This window comes from Carcharhinus amblyrhynchos, chromosome 17 (genome assembly GCF_965287045.1).
Source record: "Carcharhinus amblyrhynchos chromosome 17, sCarAmb.v2.hapA, whole genome shotgun sequence".
NCBI lineage: Eukaryota > Metazoa > Chordata > Chondrichthyes > Carcharhiniformes > Carcharhinidae > Carcharhinus > Carcharhinus amblyrhynchos.
This window is the reverse complement of record NC_137340.1, coordinates 43545051-43562380: the sequence shown is the minus strand read 5'-3', so window position 1 is coordinate 43562380 and position 17330 is coordinate 43545051. Positions and strand designations below refer to the sequence as shown.

The following is a 17330-nucleotide window of genomic DNA, read 5'->3' as shown; positions in this document are numbered from 1 at the left end:
TGGCAAAATTAAAAGTGTACTCTAAAATTAGAACAGACCTATGAAAAGTTGACTGGAGTCTAATACATATCAAAAAGCTATTGAAAATATATTACTTCACCCCATGTTAATTATTTAATTTGGGTGGTGGTTGATTTGAAATGATGTGTGTTAAAGGGCTTTTGCATGGCAGCATCGCATTGAAAATGAGTGAAAATATTGGTAGGTGGATGGGACGCAACATAAACACTTTCCCAGTTCCAGACATTCCCAGCAGATTTTAGTATATATGCCCTTTCATATACAAGAGAAGCAAAAATCTATCAACTCTTCCAGGCCTCATCCCAAATCATCATAACTCTATAGAGTCAAACAATTATCCTCAGATCCCCCCAGATGTTTTGCGAATTTTCTTAATCTGTGTCTATAACTCCTAATGCGAGTGGAAACAGTTTATCCCCATTTGCTCACCCAAATCCCTCACAACTTTAATCACAGCTAATAAATCTTCTTCTTTACCCCTTTGCTCTGAGAACAACAACCCCAGCTTCTCCACTCTCTCCACACAACTAAATTCCTTCATCTCTGTGAATCTACATTTGTTAAACTTTTGGTGGCAGTCACATCAAAATTTAATCAGCCTTAGAAAAACTGACATTAAAAAATAAGCATTAAATGTTTAAACTATGCAACATAGTTTTAGATAACTTAAAGGAAGGTCGCTTTTCACACCCGCATTACCGAATAGAGTTCAGTCCAATGACTGCGAAGGCGAAGAACACTGGATTGTATTCTATTTCAGAGCCACGAAGGTTGAACAGCCCTGTGGAGGGAGAAAAGAAAAATCAAAACGATACAGCAAGGTGCCAACTAAGCAAAAAGCAGAATAAAACTTAAATCTTCTCAAGGTTGGAAAGGAAATTCAGACAAGGTGATTGCTTTGCTGAACAACTCCATTCAGTCCGCAAGCACAGCGTTGGCCTTCCAGTCACTTGCCATTTTTGTCCTTCTCGCCACTCCCAGGTCTGTCCATGCCTGTGATATTGGTCCAAAAGAAGTTCAACAAAAGCTCTTGGGACACAACATCATCTTTCAAATAGGCAATTTACAGCCTTCCAGAAGCAACACGGTGCTCAACAATTTCAGATCAGATTCACTCCTATTGTTTCTTTTTTTAATTATTAAATTGTGGGACATGGGTGTCAGTGGCTGGCCAGCATTTATTGCCATCTCTAGTTATCCTTGGAGGGCAGTTGACAGTCAACCACATTGCTCTGGAGTCACATAAAGGCCAGCCCAGGTAAGGATAGCAGATTTCCTTCCCTAAAGAACATTAGTGAACGAGATGGGTTTTTCCGAAATTCGACAATGGTTTCATGGTCATCAGGAGATTCTTAATTCCAGATATTTTTTATTGAATTTGAATTCCACCATCTGCCGTGGTAAGATTCAAACCCGGACCCCTAGAACCTTAGCTGAGTTTCTGGATTAAAAGTCTACCGATAATATCCCTAGGCCATCGCCTTCCCTTTGGACAGCAGCTGTTGGTAATGATGTTGCTGTTGGCATATATAGCTCCTCCAAATTACTGCTTTGGATCATTTACTTGTCCCATTATCATCCCCCTTTTTGCTTTGCTTATGATCCCTCTTGCCATGCAATAGTTTCTGCCTCCCACCCTATCAGAGACCTTTCCCTTTTTTTCTTTGCTCCCCCTCAGCATCCAACTCTGAAACATTAACCTCTCCTTTCTCCACAGCTGCTGGCTTGCCTAGAGTATTTGCAGCAGCTCCTGTCATTTCAGACTTCCAGCATCTGTACTATTTTGCTTTTCAAAGAATCATAGAATCCCTACCATGCAGGAGAAGGTCATTCAGATTCGGCCCATCGAGTCTACACTGGCTCCTCGACAGAGCATCCTCCCCAGGCTCTATCCCAATAGCCCCATGAATTTACCCGACTAATCCCCCTAACCCACACACCCCGGGACACGAAGGGGCAAGCTAGCACGGCCAATCCATCTAACCTGTGAATCTCCCAAAACTCCACAAGGCCGGCATTGAACCCGGATCCCTGGTGCTGTGAGGCAGAGTTAACTGCACCACCGACTTTTGTTAAACTCCACAGATTTGTCAGTCCCATGCCTTACTTCAGCCACTACCTTGGGATTAAGCAGGCTGTCTGAAATCCTGTTATGTGAATGGACATCAGGCTCAGGATCACATTTCTCCTCCAACACAACTGCTGCACCCATCAACATACTAGCCCAACGGTCAAATCTTAAACCACGAACTTGAATGTTGCCCCATGGGTCTGCGGCAGGATTTCTTTAATGCACACATTGCATTAAGCTTTCAGTGAATACTGCAAGTTACAGTACAAGTTCCGATTTTATCATTTATTCATTTTATGCATTTATTCAAATGCACTCAGTAAAATCACATGAAAGGTACGTAAATAACTACGTAACAGCTTTCACAATATGCAGACATTTCCTTAGGGAATTCAATGTTGCTGAGGTTTAAGCAAGCTCAATAAATCTGTCAGAAGTGAGACAGATTGAAAAGATCACATACATATACAGTACGGGGAGTAAGAGTTCTATGACCTGCAGCCTCTTCCAGTGGTGAAATACAAATACTGCAATTACCTGTCAGACAAAGGCATAATAATGACTTTACAACACTTCACAAATACTGGAAAAAAATCTTGCAGTAGAGGCAGACAATTTCAATCCTTCTAAGTTTAAAGTTTATTTATTAGTGTCACAAGTGGGCTTACATTAGTGGATTTAGTGTTGGGTAATGAGCCGGGGCAGGTGGGAGAGGTAGAGGTAGGCGAACATGTGGCTAATAGTGACCACAAGTCCGTCTACTTTAGGATAAAAATGGAAAGGGACGAGTGCCGGCCGAATGGGAGTGTGCTGAACTGGGGAAAGGCGAACTATGGCAGGATTAGGAGGGAGCTGCAGGACACTGATTGGGAGGGACTGTTAGCTGGCAAGTCAACGGTTGGCAAGTGGGAGGCTTTTAAGGGCAAAATGAAATGGTTGCAGGGGAGGTATGTTCCGGTTAAGCGGAAGGATGGGAAAGGTAGGATTAGAGAGCCGTGGATTACAGGGGGTATTGAAGACTTGGTCAGGAAGAAGAGGGAGGCGTATGTTAGGTCGAAACGACTGGGTACGGAGAGTGCGCTGGAGGAATATAGAGAGAGTAGGAGGGAGCTAAAAAGGGGAATTAGAAGGGCGAAGAGAGGGCATGAAATGGCTTTGGCTGGTAGGATTAAGGAAAATCCAAAGGCATTTTATTCCTATATTAGGAGCAAGAGAGTAGTTAGAGGGAAAATTGGTCCTCTTAGGGACAAAAGTGGGGAGTTGTGTATTGAGTCGGAGGGAATGGGGGAGCTCCTGAATGAATACTTTGCGTCAGTATTCACAAAGGAGAGGGGATCGGAATCGTGCGGTCTGTTAGAGGGAGCTGAGGATCAGCTGCAGGAAATATCTATTACGAGGGAGGAAGTGCTAGGGCTTTTAGGTAGCGTAAGGACGGATAAAGCTCCGGGGCCTGATGGTATTTATCCCAGGCTGCTTAGGGAGGTGAAAGATGAAATTGCTGGGCCTCTGGCGCAAATCTTTGTCTCTTCTTTGGACACAGGTGAGGTCCCAGAAGACTGGAGGGTAGCAAATGTGGTACCGCTGTTCAAAAAAGGTAGTAGGGATAACCCTGGAAATTATAGGCCGGTGAGTTTGACATCGGTGGTAGGGAAATTAATGGAAAAAGTACTTAGGGGTAGGATGTATGAGCATTTGGAGCATTGCGGTCTGATTGGGGATACGCAACATGGCTTTGTTAGAGGGAGGTCTTGCCTTACGAATCTGGTGGAATTCTTTGAGGAGGTGACAAAAACGGTTGACGATGGGAGAGCTGTTGATGTCATCTATATGGATTTCAGTAAGGCGTTTGACAAAGTCCCTCATGGTAGGCTGGTAGAAAAGGTTAAGGCGCATGGGATACGAGGTCAGGTAGCTAGGTGGATTGAGAACTGGCTGGGTAATAGGAGACAGAGGGTAGTAGTGGAGGGGACTTTGTCCGGCTGGAGGCCAGTGACCAGCGGTGTGCCGCAGGGCTCAGTACTGGGACCTCTCCTCTTTATAGTCTACATAAATGACTTGGAAGAGAGCGTAGGTGGTGTGATCAGCAAGTTTGCTGATGACACCAAGATGGCAGGGTTGGCGGGTACCGAAGTGGATTGTGAGGTGATACAACAGGATATAGATAGGTTGGTGCAGTGGGCAGATAGGTGGCAGATGGAATTTAATCCTGACAAATGTGAGGTGATGCATTTTGGAAGGAATAATGTAGAGAGGAGCTATGTGATTAAAGGTAGACAAATTAGGAGTATAGAAACACAGAGGGACCTGGGAGTGCAGGTTCACAAATCCATGAAGGTTGCAACACAAGTGGAGAATGTTGTCAGGAAGGCTTATGGAATGCTAGCCTTTATAGGAAGGGGGATAGAGTTTAAAAGCTGCCGTCTAATGCTTCAGTTGTATAGAACGTTGGTTAGGCTGCATTTGGAGTACTGCGTCCAGTTCTGGTCACCTTACTACCGGAAGGACGTGGAGGCTCTGGAAAGGGTGCAGAGGAGGTTTACCAGGATGTTGCCTGGCATGGAGGGGCTGGGGTACGAGGAAAGGTTGGAGAAACTGGGACTGTTCTCCTTGGAAAGACGGAGATTGAGGGGGGACATGATAGAGGTATATAAGATACTGAAGGGAATAGACAGAGTCAATAGTGAGAGACTGCTCCCTAGATTGGTAACAAATACAAGAGGACATGATTTAAGGGTGAGGGGGGAGAGATATAATTTGGATATGAGAGGAAGGTTCTTTACGCAGAGAGTTGTGGGGGTATGGAACGCGCTACCGAGTGGGGTGGTGGAGGCGGGAACGTTGGACTCATTTAAGGTTCAGTTAGATAGGCACATGAGTGAAACGAGGATGGAGGGTTATGGTAGGGGTATTAAATAAGGGTTAGAACCTCGGGAGAGACCGGAAAGGCAGGCTTGTGATTAACGTTTTTGTCTTTTATTCCGCAGGTGGAGGTCCACCTCGTTGTCAAACGAGGGGCATGCACACGGTGGGTCGTGCGTGGGCTACTCTTGGAGGTTCCAGGAGTGGCCTAGTACTTCGTGTCGGTGTGTGTGCTTGATCCTGGACCGGTAGACGGGCGCCGCAACAGCTCGGTGACTAGCACTGCGAGCTGTGCAGATACATGGATTTGGGCCTGTGTCTGTGGGAGTTTGTGCATTCTCCCTGTGGATGCGTGGGTTTCCTCCGGGCGCTCCGGTTTCCTCCCACACCCCAAAGATGTGCTCTTAGGCTGATTGGTTTTACCAAATTGACACTATTCTCCCCTGAATCTGGCTAAGTCAGGGGTTCTATTCGTAGACACGCAGGGTAGAATAGGTGTAGGGTGATGCGGCGGCGTGGGCTTGTTGGGCCGAAGGGCCCGTTTCCTGTGCTGGGTTGTTCTTTGTTTTGTTTTGTACATTAACACTGCAATGAAGTTACTGTGAAAATCCCCTAATCACCACACTCCTGTTTGGACACACTGAGGGAGAATTTAGCATGGCCAATGCATCTAACCGGCACATCTTTCGGACTGTGGGAGGGAACCGGAACACCCAGAGGAAACCCACACAGACATGGGGAGAAATTGCAGACTCTGGACACACAGTGAACCAAGCCAGGAATCGAACCCGGGTCCCTGGTGCTGTGAGGCAGCAGTGCTAACCACTGTGCCATCGTGCTGCCCAGGAATCAGCTTAGTGAGTCTTTCTGGAACAGAATCTAATGTAAGTTTAGCCCTGCTTAAGGAGACCAAAACTGTACACTGTACTCCACGAATGGTCTCACTGTGCTGACATCTCACAGGCTAGAGGTGGCACAGTGGTTAACACAGCTGCCTCACAGTGCTGGGGACCCGGGTTCGATTGCCGGCTTGGGTCACTGACTGTGTGGAGTTTACACATTCCCCCCAAATCTGCGCGGGTTTCCTCTGGGTGCTCCGGTTTCCTCCCATGGTCCAAAGATGTGCAAGTTAGGTTGATTGGCCATGATAAGTTAACCCTAGTGTCAGGGGATTAGCAGGGTCAATATGTGCGATTACAGCTATAGGGCTTGGGTGGGATTTGTGGTTGATGCAGGTTCGGTGGGCCGAATGGCCTCCTTCAACACTGTAGATTCTATGATTAGAGAGTCTAACTGCATTCTAAACACTCTCAATGGACTCTGTCATCTCCTCCAGCGAAGAGGAGCAACACAAGCTGAAAATAGGCAGCGAGCATCACTGAGAAAGTTTAATGCTGTAAGTGGGAAGAATTTCTTTTAAATGTATATGCTGACTGTTCAGTGACCCTGTGAGGAGGAAGCAAGGAGAAAAATGCTGACCTTACCTATGGATTCTGGAGAAAGATATTAACGTTTAAGGTACTCCCAAAAATGTTTTTCTTGGTGGTGGGTGATTCCTATTTTTATGATAGGATCTTAAAGGAAAAAATTCCACCGTACATCACATCACCCATTCTGAGCCACTATTCACTATCACTGCTGCTCAACTGGCAGCATTCTCAGCTTCAAGTTGATGATTGAGGATTCAAAATGTACTGCTGGGACTCATGCACACTATCTAGGTTAACACAGCAGTGCAGCAATAGAGTAATATTGCATTGTCAAACGCTGCCCTTCAGGTAAGGCCTTAGAAAGAAGCTCTTTGGGCAGGTGTTAAAACTTCTGTAGCACTCTTTCAAGAGTGAGTGTGGCATCTGGTGCTTTTCCTGGCCAACATTCCACCCTCAGCCAGCTCAGAGTAGGTTAACTCTTCATTTATCTCTGTACTTGCAGCAAAGATGTGTCCATTTATTAGGGAATCCAAAGTCAGAGGACACAAATGTAAGTCTCAAATATCTAAGTCACTAGGCGGCACAGTGACAAACACTGCTGCCTCACACTGCCAGGGACCCAGGTTCAATTCCGGCCTTGGATGGATGACTGTATGGAGTTTGCACATCCTCCTTGTGTCTGCGTGGGTTCCCTCCAGGTGCTCCAGTTTCCTCCCATACTCCAAAGATGTGCGGGTTAGGTTGATTGGCCATACTAAATTGTCCCTTAGTGTCAGGGATTAGCGATATAAATACTTGGGGTTACGGGGATAAGGCCTGGGTGGGACTGTTGTCGATACAGACTCGATGGGCTAAACGACGTCATTCTGCACTGTAGGGATTCTATGATTCTAAATCCAGTCAATTCTTTTTTAGTAACTTGAATTTAGAACTTGCAACCAGCCGGAGTAATTGAGGCAAACAGATTAATTACTATTCATCTGTGCTAAGTATATGAAACAGAAAAAGATACACAGTTAGGAGAAGTAAAGTGAAGGAGCATAAACCTCAGCATGGGATAATTGGGCCGAGTGGCCTCTTTCTGCAACCACTAAGGAAGCGCTTGTATGGGACTTTGAGAAATTTCAGGTGATATGTAAAGGTAAAAAATGAATATGTCAGCGTAAATTCTTCCTCTTACGCAACATCTCTTGTTAAAATAGCACTGATTTTCCAATTGCTAAATTCTTGAAAGAGAAATATTTACTCACAGGCAATTTCATCGAGGGCCGTGAGCACCAACCAACTGGCGCGTTTCTCAGCCATCTTTGCCCGTTGGTGCACAATTTTGTCCTGCCAAGACATACCTGAAATGGAGTTAAAACACAATTACTGAAAACTCTTAGCAATCATTTTATAAGATGAAGAACCAAGCCACGTTATTCCTCTGTGTAGTGAGAAAACGGCTCATCTACATTCTAGTTACATCCACTTGCCTTGGCTCCATTTCCTTTAAACAGCAGATCTGTCGGTCTAAGGTTTAACATTAATAATTGTGCCAGCATCCACTGCTTTGTGCGGAAGAGAATTCCAAACTCCCATCACTCATTTCCTGGATTCCACCAACAACAGAGACAGCTGCACTCGATCTACCCTATCAATCCATTTCAAAATCCTAGAAATCTGACATCAAACCTTCTATATCCAGGGAATACAAGTCTCATTTGCGGAACCTCTCCTCATAATAGGGACATAGAAGATAGGAGCAGGAGGAGGCCATTTGGCCCTTCAAGCCTGTTCCGCCATTCATTACAATCATGGCTGATCATCCAACTCAATAGCCTAATCCTGTTTTTTCCCCATAACCTTTAATCCCATTCACCTCAAGTGATTTATCCAGTTGCCTCTTGAACACACATGCCATATCCCAGCCACCTCTTGAATACATAACCTAAGCCTTGGAGCCCTGGTAACACTGGATGAATCTGTACTCTACTCCATCCAAGGCTAATATAACCCAGGTAAGATATGGTGTGCATTACTCCAACTGTGGTTAAGACTGAATTTTGTACAGTTGTAGAAAATCTTCCTCCTCTGTATTATCTAGTCCTCCTGTTATAAAAACTTGCATTTCCTTCCACATTTATCAGATAGTCCACTGGGAGAAAACACAAAGATAGGTCTCTTGACCCTATAACACAATATCCAATGCCCAACTGGGGAAGAACACTTTTTGTCAGAGGTGCAGTCCTTCAGATGAGATACTAAAGCACAATTCAGTCTATCCATCCCTGTGGTTCAGGTTGAAGATCACCTGGTTATATTCACCGTGTCTTGGCCAAATTGTACGTTTCTGACTTCCATTGTACATGAGAAGATTGGAGTGAATTGCTGTTGATTGCTTTACAAGGAGGGCAGGAAGGCTGTATTTGGGTATTCCTGGTAGAAGGACCCTTTCTTTCATCCCCCATGGGCTTTCAGAAGCGTAATTACTCCTGACTTACACTGCTCTCGGCTGAATAGCTTTGCTTCCCCTTTAGAATGGGCAATGAGGAATATCTGACTGTTGACAAAAGTGTAGATTTTCACATCAGGTACCCAGATAACAAAATATTGGCAGGAAGCATTACATAAGTTCACAAAACCAACAGTTGCTGGAGACCTCCAAATAACATAGTGGTGGCACGGTGGTTAGCACTGCTGCCTCACAGCGCCCGGGATTTGGGTTTGATTCCCGGCTTGGGTCACTGTCTGTGTGGAGCTTGCATGTTCTCCCTGTGTCTGCATGGGTTTCCTCCCACACTCCAAAGATGTGTGGGTTAGCTGGATTGGCCATGCTGAATTGCTGCTTAATGTCAGGGGGATTAGTTAGGATAAATATATGGGGTTACGGGATAGGGCCTGGGTGGATTGTGGTTGGTGCAGACTCAATGGGCCAAATGGCCTCCTCCTGCACTGTAGGGAGTCTATGAATATTACCTACATTCAGTGATGAGGAAAATAGATGACATGTTGGCAAATATGAGGAAAGTAGATTATACGCTTGCAATTATCAAACTCCATAAAGTTATTCTGTAAAACCAACACCCCTTTAGAAAGACGACAGCAATAGTTCCATAAATTTGTATGTGGAAAAAAAGTGATGATTTTGGTTGCCCAAGTGAACATTGTACACAACAGAATGTTTTATGATTCTGCTGTGTGGGAACGTTAGGATGTAAGGACACAAACATACTGAAAAGGGATATGGGCTGGTTAAGTGAGTGGGCAAGAAGTTGGCAGATGAAGATGCAGTGTAACAAAAACAGAAAATGCTGGAAGATCTCAGCAGGTCCGACAGCATCTGCTGGGAGAGAATAGAGCCAACGTTTTGAGTCTAGATGACCCTTCGTCAGAGCTAAGAGCATGAGAAGATATTCATAATATGGGGGGGGGGCTGTGGAATTGGACAGAATGAATGTAAATGAGAATACAGAAGGCTGAGAAGATGCTAAGAGTGTCCATCCATGATCAGAATGCAAGAATGGCAGAACAGCTGTGGGTCTAGAGTCACATGTAGGCCAGGCCAGGTAAGGATGGCAGATTTCCTTCCCTAAAGGACATTAGTGAACCAGATGGATTTTTCAGACAATCGACAATGGTTATCAGTAGATTCTTAATTCCACCATCTGCCATGGCGGCATTCAAACCCGGGTCCCCAGAACATTAGCTGAGTGTCAAGGAGGTAGGGGGGTTGCCTCAAGTATAGGGGAATCTCACTCTGAAGTTCCCAGACAAGGGTTTATGTAGCAATTGTGTAGAAGCGCTAACATCCCCTGGACAATTACTTTGCACTAGGCACCATCTAACTAAGCAATTTAAATCACTAATTGTGGATAGTTCTGCCAATGCTACATGAGTAGTTACTCTGAAAGAGTTAAAAGACATAAAAGCATTTCTAACTTAAGCATAAATATTTCAAAAACCCAGCCTGCGCCCCACATGGGACAATACGTTCCTGAATCTCCAGAGAACTCTCTCAACCCCAACCCACCCCCCAATTATGGTACTGCTCACCCCCAATCCTTGATCCTCCCTCCCACCCACGTTGGATTTCCTCCTATCCCCAGACCTGACCCAATCCCTACCCTCTCCACTGTCTGTCCCACACCTCCCAGTGGCTCCCATTGCCCAATTCCCCCAACATCACCCCAAAGTTGGACCCTACAATGTCAGATGTCCCCCAAAGTCGGACGTCCCCCAAAGTCGGACCCCACCCCTCCCGGCAATGTCTGACCCCCATGCCCTATGGGACTTTTAAGCTCGCTGGCTTTATGGCATCTAATGCTGAAAAAAACACAGGGTGTCCTCCTACGCTCACTTCTTTTAGGCTTTGGTATTGGATCCAGGGACATGTTGCGCTGCCTGGATCTCACTCAACACGTCAGGAAGGTCAAGCCAGACAGGCACTTCAGAGTTTAAGTGCAAGTAAGAGGTTACAGATTGGCAGTCCGACAGATTACCTCTTAGAGAAAGTTATGGCCCATCATATTCAAAACAGCAGCATGGGATGCCTCAAACATTTACAAAAATAACCTTCAGAATTGTATCACCAATGACATTTACACAGATTGAAACTTATTTAATTAAACTTCAGTTTGTAAAGTACATGATGACAGAAGAACGATTACTCACAGTCAACACTCACCAGTATAACTCAAATCCATAACAAACAAAGGTTTACAAGGTCGGCTAGGTTGGTCATTCCAAATCACATCAACAAGGTTTTGTTTGACAGGCACAAGGGTATGCCCTGCGCTCTTCATTGCTTTGGACAAACTCTTCCATTGATCTGAAAAAAGAATGTATTATGGTCTGAATTTTGATCTTGAAGGAAGCTAATCACAAAAATGTAGCTATCTTCATGACTTAGGATTCTGCTCTTCCATCTTTAATTCAAATCTGGCACCAAATCAAGGAGACCACCAAGTATCTAGCAACAGTGATTTTGCCAAGGAGGGTAAGCAGCCAATCATAATTAAGTATTCTCACAGACAGAAAAGCAGGAAGTAAAATGCACTGAAGAATCTTATGGACTCGAAATGTCAACTCAGTTTCTCTCTCCACAAATGTTGCTGATCTTTTCCAGCATTGTCTATTTTTATTCTAGTAAAATGCACTGATTATTCTTCACTTCTTGTCATTTTACTAACTATAAAATAATTAATTGAGACACAAATGTGAGATTACAGTAGGAATTAAAATATCAAACAAACTTAAAAGGATTTTTTTAATGCAATTTATCACAATGGAGAAATTTGACATTCCACAAATAATTTTTCAGGAACCAAGAAGATTTTCAGCAGTAATTATGAATTTTGTACACCATTAAAATCAAATTACACCTCTTTCACAAGGATTCAACTCTTTAAAGGGTTTTTACAGCAAAATTAATGCACAAGGGGCAAGTTCATGTTAGTTCTCTGATTTGTAACTGACTGCAGTCTGTGAAAACCTCAACAATGCACCCTATTGAGAGACATAAAACTACTGCTTGTGGCCAGCTGCTCACAGACTTTATTCCTTTCAATTAACCAGGTAAAGAATTGCAGTGTTTTAAAATCAGCCATTTATTACAAGCTATAGCAAGTGCTCTAGTACGCCAGCTGGTGGCAGAGTGCAGAGCACTGGAAACAGTGTTAAGCAAACATACTTCCAAATTCAATCACAAGTATTCACATATACCAATCAGAGATATACATATTTGTTGAGTATTCACTCAACTATTGATTAGATTTACATCATGACCAATCACAACATGTGCACATCTACTTGACTATAATGCCCAATCAGTATAAAGACTTAAATAGGCTATCTGGTCTTTAACATAACAACTTGCATCTCACTTGTAGATATCACTTATCCTCCCCATGCCCAAGATCCCCAGTGTTTGGTTAATGTGTTCAGGCTGTGGAGGGTTGACAGATAAACAAACCCTGTGTTCAGGTTGTGAACTGTTTTGCCTCCCTATGTTATCTTTAAACCACTTGGTTGTCTGAACAGCCCCGCAGTGTTTTACAATCTGTGAGGGTTGACACCAGCAATCTTGCAGCCTATCGTCTGAGCCCTTGGGTAATTACTTGTACCTAGCAGCGTGTCTATATGATTTTGCTGCTAAACTATATCTTTTAACCCACTCAGTGAGTATGATTATTAGAATGGCTACTAGCCCCTTCAATCATAATTGTAATTTTTGAATTTTCATGATTAGTCAGTCAAGTAGGGATAGCATGGTGGCACAGTGATTGGCACTGCTACCCCTCAGTGCCTGGGACCCAGGTTCGACTCCCAGCTCCGGTCACTATCTGTGTGGAGTCTGTACGTTCTCCCCGTGTCTGCCTGGGTTTCCTTCGGGTGCTCTGGTTTTCTCCCATAGTCTGAAGGATGTGCTGGTTAGGTGCATTGACCTGAACAGGAGCCGGAGTGTGGCAACTAGGGGAATTTCACAGTAACTTCATTGCAATGTTATGTAAGCCTTATTTGTGAGGAATAAATAAACTTTTAAGTGTCGACCCCAAAGGTTAGTACCAGTTTCAGAGGAGAACACAATGACAGTTACTGTCGTTAATGTTGCAAAACCCAAGTTATACGTGTGTCATCATGTCAGCTGTGCACACTGAAAAGTAAAAGCTGCACTGTGGTCTCTCCGTTTCTGGTCCTCATCTGAGTTTGATCATCCCATCAGCATAGTCAACAAACCCACTGAATAAAAACAAATAGTTTAAACTTTAAGCACCAGTGCTTTGAACTTCACATTTCATTGAAAGAATCTTTTAACTAAGCCAGCAGGTCTTATTTTATTTTAGATTGGCACAATCAGGCTTACATTGACAATAGCAATGAAATCGTTGTGAAAATTCCATAGTCACCACATTCCGGCGCTTGTTCAGGTACACTGAGGGAGAACTTAGCATGGCCAATGCACATAACCAGCGCATCTTTCGGACTGTGAGAGGAAACCCACACAGACACAGGGAGAACTTGCAAGCAAAAAAGTAAACATTTCCTGCACAGGTTCTTGCCTAAAGTCCTTTCGGATTAGAAAAACATTTATTCTACTACTGCGTCATACTTTAAATTGAAAAATAGTTTAAAAGATTAATTTTCAAACTCAAAGTTTCTCAGAAACAAGAGATGTGATTCTGATGAATGGACAATGCAATGGATTAACAAGCTGCCAAACTTCTCTGTTTGTAAAACTTAACACAGAATGGAACAAAAATTAATACCTGAAAAGGAATGGCGGTCCTTAAAATGTTACCCCAGTCAATAAATTCCACTTACCAGCTGCCAGAAGAAAAGGATCTACGCCAACCTTTGACCCTTCAGGGAGTACCTGTACTAGCCATTCTTCTTGACTAAGCGTGGTCTTCAAGCCTACAACACAAGGAATAGATTCAGAAATAAAGGCTTTCACTATTTGTTGACATTCCACGTCAGAATAGTCAGCAGGTGTCAAAACCTTGAGTGTCACATTGGTTTGTCAAACAGCATAATACATCCTGAAAGGAGAAGCACTAGAAGGGGGAAGTTGCACTGCAGCAATTCACCTGAAACAGCACCTTCCAAACCCACAACCACTTCCATCTAGAAGGATAAGGGCAGCAGATACGTAGGAACACCTCCACCTGCAAGTTTTTCTCCAAGCTTCTCACCACCCTGACTTGGAAATACATCGCTGTTCTTTTGCAGTCGCGGGGTCAAAATCCTGGAACTCTCTCCATAACGGCATTGTGAGTCAACCCGCAGCACATGGACTGCAGCAATTCAAGAAGGCAGCTCACCACCACCTTCTCAATGATAACTAGGGATGGGCAATAAATGCTGACATAGCCAGTGCTGTCCCATGTCCCATAAATAAATTATAAAAAACTGCGGAAACCTGAATACCAGCAGACCAAAAATATTGGAAACATTTCATGGTGAGAATGGGATATGTACATAGTCACAAGCTGCTTAATTTGCTGCATTTAAGCAAATTAAAAACTATTTTTCTGAGGTTCCCCAGCATTTTTAGAGAATATATAACTGAAGATCATCAATCTAGAACAGGATAAGAAAGCTAAAACAATCATACTTGACAAATCATCACCAAAGGGTGGCAAAGTGGTAAGCACTGTTGCCTCACAGCACCAGGGACCCAGGTTCAATTCCCAGTTGGGGTCACTGTCTATGTGGAGTTTGCACATTCACCCCGGGCAAACCCACTGTCTGAGTGGATTTCCTCCGGGTGGTCCAGTTTCCTGCCGCAGTCCAAAGATGTGCAGGTTAGGTGAACTGGCCATGCTAAATCACCCCTTAGTGTCAGGGGGACTAGCTAGAGTAAATGCATGGAGTTAGGAGTTTGGGGCCAGGGTAGGATTGTGGTGGGTGCAGACTCCATGGGCCAAATGGCCTCCTTCCACACTGTAGGATTTCTACAATTTGTAATTGCCAACAGAATCTGGTGAAAGGGCAGGGATGTGGGACTAAAAAGCCAGCAGGGTCACAATGGGCCAAATGTTCTCCTTCTGTGCTGTGTCATTCTATGACTTAACCAGTTCCCATTTATTCCAGTTTAATGGATGCATGAAAAATCATGCAAAAAAAAAGAACAGCTTGCATTGTCCAAACCTTTTCATTAAGGATCATAAAATGTTTTTGCTTACTGCTTCCATTATCGCTGATCCGAATGATACTTGGAACAATTTAAATCTGATTTAATCATGGCCCTGCACTGTTTGAATTCCCATTCATCGATAGTCAAGCAGTAACAAATGTACACAGCTAATTCTAAAGCCACTCACCTGTTTTCATCAGGGTCCAGTTGCTATCCATTTGCTGGGAGGCCTGAAGGAAGTAACGGCCATCTGTCCACAATGCTGCATGCTCCTGAGTTACAATCGCAGTACCTGCAGGCAACCACATTACTTGTGGCTTAGCACATTCATCATTACTCACAGTCAAAGCACAGAACAGTCAGAATCACAACTCTCAGCCACCAACAGCAGGTATAGGGACATTTCATTTTTACATTGCAAGCTTTTTTACACAGAGGGTGGTAGATGCCTGGAACCCGCTGCCAGGGGAGATAGTGGAAGCAGATGGTGGACAGTAAGGTGGCACAGTGGTTAGCACTGCTGCCTCACAGCGCCAGGGACCCAGGCTCGATTCCCGGCTTGGGTCACTGTCTATGTGGAGTCTGCACATTCTCCCCGTGTCTGCGTGGGTTCCTCCCGGTGCTCCGGTTTCCTCCCACAGCCGGAAAGACGTCCTGGTTAGGTGCAATGACCTGAACAGGCGCCGGACTGTGGCGACTAGGGGAATTTCACACAGTAACTTCATTGCAGTGTTAAATGTAAGTCTACTTGTGACTAGGAAATAAATTTTAACAATAGTGGCTTTTAAGGGGCATCTGGACAAATGTATGAATGGAATGAGAATAGAGGGGTATGGTCCGCAGAAGGATATGGGGTTTTATTTCAGGTGGGCAGCATGGTCAGTGCAGGCTTGGAGGGCCAAAGGGCCTGTTCCTATGCTGTAATTTTCTTTGTTCTTTGTACATGCCTAAGCCATCAATTTTCTTCCACTGAAAGTGACTGGACAGAAAATGGTTGAATATTCACACACCATTTCTTGGCGTGCAAGTCCAGTTGGTGGTAGCATGTGAGAAGGATGAAAATCCTGGAAGAATAAACATGTGTGCTGAATGGAGCCCATTTGGTGGCTTAAACAGTCTGCTCTCACACTTGCGATGGCTTCTGGGGGAAAACAGCCTATATTTTGTGCATCTTAGGATGAAGCAGGAGCAGCACTGGGTGACATTAGAGCAGAGTACTATCTGTTTGGGGGTGGCAGGGGGAGGTGACGTGTAAAATATATGCAACTGTTTACTGTGATTATATGCAAAAAGTATTTGGGTACAGATCCAAATGAAGGTGCATATTTGTACTAAATATTCAAATCACTTGTACATTTAAAGTGTGCAGCTGTTGCAGCAATCTACCCAACACAAATTTTATGGGTATTTCGAGTATTCTTTCACGCTTATGTTTTTTTTCTTTATTACCACTGACCTGCAGAGCCATCAAACCCTGAAAGAAACTCGCGTCTACAGTCACACGGAGCAATGTATTCGCTCTGCAAAACATAAAAAACCTCTTTAAATTAGACCCGGAATCCAAGGCACACAATTAGGCAATGAAGAGTAACTACTTCAGATTAATTATCAAAGCAGATGTCCCTGTGAGCAGGAAAGGACTATTATTAGACACATTAACACAAATGTCAGACACAGCTCATAAGGTCAGGGAAGAGGATCTCTGATTACGAGTGTAAACAGACTGGCAGGTGCAAAAAAAACAATTACAGTGGTCCAGTGGTTAGCACTGCTGCCTCACAGCGCCAGGGTTCCGGGTTCAATTCCGATCCGTGCGCAGTCTGCGTGTTTCCCCTGTACCTGCATGGGTTTCCTCTGGGTACTCCGGTTTCCTCCCACAGTCCAAAGATGTGCAGGTCAGGTTGATTGGCCAAGCTAAATTACCCCTTAGTGTCAGGGAGATTCACAGGGTAAAAGATGGGATTACTGGAATAGGGCCTGGTTGGGATTGTTGTTGGTGCAGGCTCAATAGGGCGAATGGCCTGTTTCTGCCCTGTAGGGATTCTCTGATTCCAACAGTAAGTTGAGACATTGGAGGCATTCAGAAGTCACCCCAATATCACATACGCAATGTCCATTTAATAAGGAATACTACTGACTAGTATCTTCCCTGTAGTAAGAAGTCTCACAACACCAGGTCAAGGTCTAACAGGTTTATTGGCTAATATGAGCTTTTGCAGCGCTGTTCCTTCATCAGGTGAGTCACCTGATGAAGGAACGGTGCTCTGAAAGCTTGTGCTACCAAATAAACCTGTCGGCCTTTAACCTGGTGTTGTGAGACTACTTACTGAGC

The 17330-nt window shown here is 44.2% G+C and overlaps 1 protein-coding gene across 3 annotated transcripts in view; it reads right to left on the bottom strand.

The window, feature by feature from the left end:
• The window catches only part of xpnpep1 (X-prolyl aminopeptidase (aminopeptidase P) 1, soluble), an 89473-nt gene that overhangs the window by 50929 nt on the left and 21214 nt on the right, over positions 1-17330 (bottom strand). For all 3 annotated transcript variants that reach the window (XM_080205874.1, XM_080205876.1, XM_080205875.1), the window contains 6 exons: positions 16455-16518; positions 15186-15290; positions 13684-13776; positions 11048-11191; positions 7632-7727; positions 721-802 (listed from right to left, as the gene is read on the bottom strand). In XM_080205874.1, coding sequence (XP_080062000.1) covers positions 721-802; positions 7632-7727; positions 11048-11191; positions 13684-13776; positions 15186-15290; positions 16455-16518 — 584 coding nt within the window. The remainder of the gene's footprint in view (positions 1-720; positions 803-7631; positions 7728-11047; positions 11192-13683; positions 13777-15185; positions 15291-16454; positions 16519-17330) is intronic.